Source organism: Nematolebias whitei, chromosome 4 (genome assembly GCF_014905685.2).
Source record: "Nematolebias whitei isolate Nwh7 chromosome 4, NemWhi1, whole genome shotgun sequence".
Classification (NCBI taxonomy): domain Eukaryota; kingdom Metazoa; phylum Chordata; class Actinopteri; order Cyprinodontiformes; family Rivulidae; genus Nematolebias; species Nematolebias whitei.
Genome location: NC_056501.1, coordinates 3,013,153 through 3,019,652, shown reverse-complemented (window position 1 = coordinate 3,019,652; position 6,500 = coordinate 3,013,153). Strand labels below are relative to the sequence as shown.

The following is a 6,500-nucleotide window of genomic DNA, read 5'->3' as shown; positions in this document are numbered from 1 at the left end:
CAGTGGTTTGGACATGTCCAGGGGAGGGACAGTGGTTTGGACATGTCTAGGGGAGGGACAGTGGGTATATTGGAAGAAGGATGTTAGAAATGCAGCTGCAGGAAAAAGTCAGAGGAGAAATACGGGTGCAGTCAGAGAGGACGTGGAGATAGTTGGAGTTAAAACTTGCTGTGGCAGAAGAAAGAAGGAGAAGATCATCTTCATCATCTCATGGACACCTTGGCCTCAGTTTCAGGATGAAGAGATTTTAGTAGTTTGAATCTCAGCTGGATCCTTTTTGAGTGGTTTCCCTTTTTGATCACTTGCACGGTGATTTTTAGATATTTTAATTAACTTCTACGATGCAGAAAGTGTTTAATGACAAATGGTTTTGTAGGATTGAGATGATGGGATGAGTTGGTGTTTGTCTTCTTTTGGTTGGGACTTCCCTCCATGTGTCCCACAACTAAAACAATCCGAATCGTTTAAATTACACAAAATGTATTGAGTCTGGTCAGAGTTACATCTCCACAGTTCAGTTAAACTTTTTATTTTCTTCACTTTTGAAACGACAGCCTGGACTGACCCGGTGGCTCAGTGGGTTCACGTGCGTCTGCTGTCATTTTGTTCAATCGGATCAGCATCCTGTGTTTGACGTTGCTCCGAGCCCTTGTTGGACGACGGTCTTCTCACCTTCGTCCTTTCTTCGCCGTGTCTTTGGGACTCCAGTGGACTTTTGTTGTTTTACTTGACCTTTTCATGGCTCTCATGTAACCTCCAGTCAGTGCTTTGGTTTCCTTTCTGGGCCGACGGAGCAGAATTTGTTTTATTTTTCTAAAATTCTGAACCGAGTTATTTTTAAATCGTTAGAATCGTGTCGTCACGTGAAGCGGAGTATGATCTGAAGTTTTATCACACTCAACAATAAAAGCAACATTATTGTTTTAAGTTTAACATGTGGCACTTTTTCAGCACAGTTATGTCATGTATAAAACATTTGAGTAATTAGACAATCATTTACACAATCATATTTGTTTGAATATCTCATAACTGATCAATTATTTAGCAACTTAATTTTGTGCTGAGCCAAGCTGAAACAGCATCAGACGTGTTTTCTGCTGCTCCAACAAGTCGTACGTTATTTACTGTATTCAGTCAGTCTCTGTACTTATCTCTTTGATCTCCTTCATAATTTTTATAAACCATCAAATTAAATCTTCTGGCTCCAGGACTCGGATTCAGATCTTTCTTATTTCCCCAAAGCTCAAAAATCCACCTGCTGAATCCTCCACGAGGTTTATTTAATTTATTTGTGTGTGTCACATTGTTGCCTTCTACCTGCCAGTCACAACAGATTAGAGCCGCGAGCGAGCTGACACGTTGGACAAACGCAGCGCCACCGCACTGAACGCTTCAACAGATTTGTCTCTTCTGCTGTGGGAGGACCAAAGACCCACTTATCAATCTTCTGTGTGACTGTAACCAGGAAAGATCAGAGCTAGAAATTAAATAATGTCACCAAGTAGAGCTCCAAAACCCTGTTGGGATGCAAAGTGGGCCGAGGAGGTGACAGAGATGGAATCATATTTGACAACTCAATAAAATCCAGTCATTACTTCACTCTGAGCGCTCAGAGCTGAAACTATATAAAAAGACTCTACAGCTGTTTGTACTGGATGTGCACACTTACCAGATGACACTCACTTTGAATGTCCCATCAGATGTAAGGTGCATTATAATATCACATAGTCTGTAGTTTATTTTTATACACACACTTCACTACATTTCTCCTCCGTTTTATAATTTTTCATAAGCAATAGTCATTGTGTGTATATATATGGACAAATTGTGCAATTATAACTAAACGTTTATATGTATATTTATATGTGCACATACTTTTATTTAAATGTATTAATAATATTTTATTCCTTTATTTAGGCCTTGACTTTATTCTAGTACTCTTGTTGCCACTGTGTGACATCTGAATTTCTCCATCATGTGATAAATAAAATTGTATCATCTTTCTTATCTTATCTCGTCTAATGTCTTCTACTCTCCTCATTTTACCTTATCTGTCTTATCTTACCACATCTCATCTATTCTCATCTAATCTCACTTTATCTCATCTTTTCTCACTTTATTTTACCTTATCTTTTCTTATCTTACCTCATCTCATTTCACCTATCATCTTATCTCATCTTTTCTCAACTCGCCTCGTCTAATCTAGTCTCATCTAGTCTCATCTAGTCTTCACTTGTCTCGTCTCAACTACCTTTGTCTAATCTTGTCTCATCTGGTCTTGTTTAATCTCATCTTGTACCATTTCATATCGACTCATATCATCTCATCTTGTCTCGACTCATCTATTCTCATCTGGCCTCATCTCGTCTGATCTCATTTAATCTCTATTCTCATCTGGCCTCATCTCGTCTGATCTCATTTAATCTCATCACATTTGATGGACAAGGAATTGGCCTTTACTCTAAATTGTTAATGTTTTTGTTGAACTCAGATCAGGCCCAAATCAGTTTAATGAAGCCAAACTTGATTTGATCAAAGTATTTTATAACGACATGACACAAGAATGAAAATCTCCTACTTTTTAATCTCCATCTGATACGCACAATAAAAACTAGCACTGCCACTGCTAAATTTAAAGCATCATGAAAAAGTTTGTATACTTAGAGGTTATTGATGTGGAAAACCCTCACCTGTTTACCCATAAAAGACTTGTAGATGGAGGGGTATTTAACATAAGATGTAAATGATGCATTGCCTGTAAATATTTTAGGGTGTGCTGTTAATTTACCAAGCGTGGAATCCTTTAAAAACATTTTTAAACATTTTTTTTTCCTGCCGTCAGTTCATCCTTTATTGTATAAAAGTTTTAGTGTCTCGTGTGATTTGTTGGTCTGCAGAGTAAATCCGAGGCAGACGTCCCTGCAGTCCTCCCACCGTCCCTGCAGGGTGTTGAGGAGTTGTCAGAAGCTGTGGCAGAGCTGAGCACCGTGGAGGAGGTCATGAAGTACCTGGAACCAGAGCGATGGCAGCTGGATGTAGACGAGTTGTTTAAGCCGTCATGGCATGTGCTGGGGAAATCCTTCATCCACAATAAGAAAGCAAGAGGTGAGAGGTGTTTACAGCCTGCATCAAACAAAACAGTCATCCATGATTTAACACAGGACGTGTCAAGATTTACTTTATATGGAGAATAAAAAAACACTAAAAACCTCATAACTGTATTCATGCCTTGAGATGTACATGTATTTAAAGTAAATTGTATTATCTTTGTGTAGGTGCTGATCTCAATCTGCTGAGGGAAGACGTTCGACGGTACAGCTGCACACCTCGCAACTTCTCTGTATCTTTACGAGAAGAGCTGCAGAGGACAGATGTAATCTTCTGGCCCAGCTGCCTCCTGGTGAAGCGGTGCGGTGGGAATTGTGCCTGCTGTTCCCATCACTGCCACGACTGCCAGTGTGTTCCTGCCAGGCTTACAAAAAAATACCATGAGGTACTCATTAATTTAGTTACACTGCCCAGTTTGCACAGCCATGACTGCTGTATCAAAGGTGATTTATTATATATACTGTGTGTGTGTATGTGTAAGGGGGGGATATAATTAAGTAAACTGACCACCCCACTCATTTGAGGAAACTGTTTTCTAGTTTTTACTGTATATTGGTTAAACATAGTGTGCATTTGGTCCTCGGAAATCAGAAATGAATGTGAATTTCAAAGCTGATGTAATTTACAGAGGGACATGTTTTTCCTCTCTTCCTCCTGCTTTTTGCTCTGTTTGTGTGTTTCGGAGCTCCTGGTACACATCTTCTGAACAAAAAATACTATTATGGATCTGGTGAGCTGGACTTTCAACGCAATCAACAAAATATTTTCAACAAAACAGCGTCCTGGAGAGCCCTCATGTCCTGCCGTGACTCACGCTGCAGGATACACCAGGGATCATGGGGAGCTTGGCAGCTGATGTGTCTCTCAGTTCTGTCTCAGGAGGACACCGAAGACTTTTATATAATTGGATTCATGATGGCAGGGTTTCTGCTTTTTGGCATGGACGGGTCCCTATGTTATCGACTTTTGAAGAAGACATCAGCAGCATTTTCGGCCATGACAAAACTGCCAAGTCTGTGTGAAGGTTTGTTCATGCTACAAGTACTCAAAATCAGCTGATCTACGAGCTAAACTGTAAGATGGAAGCGATTTGTGAGATTTGCAAGCCACCTGCGACTTTTAGGACTCGCCAGCATGTTGGAGGTGACCTTGAAGAAGGCTCATAGCACGGATCAGTGGAATGTCCATACATCTGGGCATTTTGGATCTGGAAAGTTCCAGCAGGACTCAAGACTGACAAGAAAAAAAACAGTGTGCCTGAAGAAAATCAACAATTGTGGCTTATGTGAATTCGACTCCCCCGTTTGGCCTCGGATGTGAGACGACTATCAAATTTCTCCTGGAACATGGATAAACTAAGGAAAAATCTTTGTTTATCCCCCCACCCCCCACACACCCCCAGAGAGAACTTCTATGCAGGCTTATCAGAACTGTGCTGGCTGACCAACATCTGATCAGGACTATGACCTATCTGAAAGTGCTTCATGGACAACTCTCAACATCTTGACGTCAAATACATATGTAATACATTTATAAATGTGCTGCTGGTCGAGTTTTTTGATGCCTCAAATCGTGTCCTGACATCACAAGATGTGGAAAGTTCTTTGTGTAATACCAATATCCATCCTCATGGCCTTTTACCTTTTTCTATCTAAAAAAAAGTATTCTGATAAAGAATAAGGGGTCCAACTCTTGTAGCAGCAGCAACGTGCACTCCACCCTTCTTCCAGACGACTGCACAAACTTGATCTCACTGTATTAAGGTACAATCATAATAAAGGTTATTCTGATTCTTTTAATTTGACATTATCTCATTTAGTCCTACAGATTTTCAAGAGAAAAGTAAATCACCAAAATCCAGCCTCTTCCTCATTTTTATCTAACTATCTTCAAATTACGTTTTATTCACCGGGCCTTGGAAATGGACAGTCAAAACCACTGGCATAGATCATATTTAGAAACGGGGCTAGAAGCCAGAAGTTGAAGCTACATAAGATAAGTGCCCCCTGGTCGGTGTCTTCAGTAACGTTTCTTCAGAAGTGTTTCTTCTGTGTGTAACAAATGGAGCTTTTGTTAACCAACAACAAAAGTCCATTAATTTCAGTCGTTTGAGGCGTAGAAAACATTGAGTTACACTGTGACTGTCAGAGGTTTAGCTTTGACAACCTGTTAGTGAGTTGTTATGGGGCAGGGGGGGTGGGGTGGGGGGTGGGGGGGTTGTATCACTGGATAAGGCTTCTGTAGTCTCATATCTCTGGAGAGATGGAAATAAAATGTATCTGCAACTAATGAAAGTGATGAAAGTGAAACTGACCCAAAAAAAAATGCTTAGCTGAAAATACTGTCAGTAAAATCACTTTACTTTGCATTATGGTGTAGTCTTCCATCAGTAAATGAAACTTGATACACGTGCATCATCACTAGCGCAGCGTCATATGCACTTTTCGTCATGCCTGATTCAAGGTCAAGGTCACAAATCAAGGTCAAAGTTAAAACAAGGTCTTAGTTTGTCCTGTTCATAACCTCTGACCCGCTCAAGATATTTTAATGAAACTTCATAAACATGTGCATCATCACTAGACCAAGTGTTGTGTACAACGTTCATCCCCCAGCTCAGAGGTCAAGGTCACAAATTAATGTCAAAGTCATACAAGGTCAAGCCATTGCTACAGGGTGCTGAATTGCTGTACGATAGTTGGTCCTGTGTAAAATGTGCCGTTCTTTTCTTTGATTTACCTTTTCCTGGAGGACTGAGGATCTCCTCCTGTTTTGTAGGTTCTACTGTTGAAACATCGGAGCGGTGGGAGAGGCCTGCTGAAGTCCATGACTGACGTGCCCTTGGAGCACCATGAAGAGTGTTCCTGCGAGTGTAAAGATGACCAGGACTGAGCCCAGATGTGTCCAACAGCTGCCAATGAAAACACGCAGGACGTTGGAAACAGACCCTCGCTGCCGTTTTGTATCTCGTGCACTTCCTCTGGGAGCTAACAAGATTTTCCTTTACACTGTTGTCCTTTCTCTAATTGGATGAAGCAGAGCAGACTGGAATCTAATAAATCTTCTGAGTGGATGTGGTCACTGTGGAATACCAATAGTGGGTTCTGAGTGCGCTTTAAAGTGACAAAAACCACTGGAGCAGATGTAAACCATTACCTGTGAGCTCTATATTTCCAAGCTTCTCCAAGATAAGGCAGAGGCTTTTTGTTTGCCTCCTCCAGCAGAGGATGGTTTTAAAGTTCAGCGTGTGTGGGCAGATGCTGAGCTTCTTTTTCTAACTCTAAACGTGAGCTGGCTGCAGCGAGCGAACTCCTCTGTGATTCCTGTCCAGGCAAAGGAAGCTGCTGTTCATTAGCAGCTTGGCTTCACTCTCCTTGTTTTGCTAAAGATCTAAT

General features: G+C 41.0%; 1 protein-coding gene across 1 annotated transcript in view; it reads left to right on the top strand.

Moving 5' to 3' along the window:
* pdgfc (platelet derived growth factor c) overlaps positions 1-5,997 on the top strand; it is a 57,089-nt gene extending 51,092 nt beyond the window's left edge. Inside the window, exons 4-6 of the mRNA XM_037675586.1 lie at positions 2,898-3,105; positions 3,276-3,493; positions 5,884-5,997. Of these exons, the coding sequence (XP_037531514.1) occupies positions 2,898-3,105; positions 3,276-3,493; positions 5,884-5,997 (540 nt within the window). The remainder of the gene's footprint in view (positions 1-2,897; positions 3,106-3,275; positions 3,494-5,883) is intronic.
* The last annotated feature ends 503 nt before the right edge of the window (positions 5,998-6,500 follow it).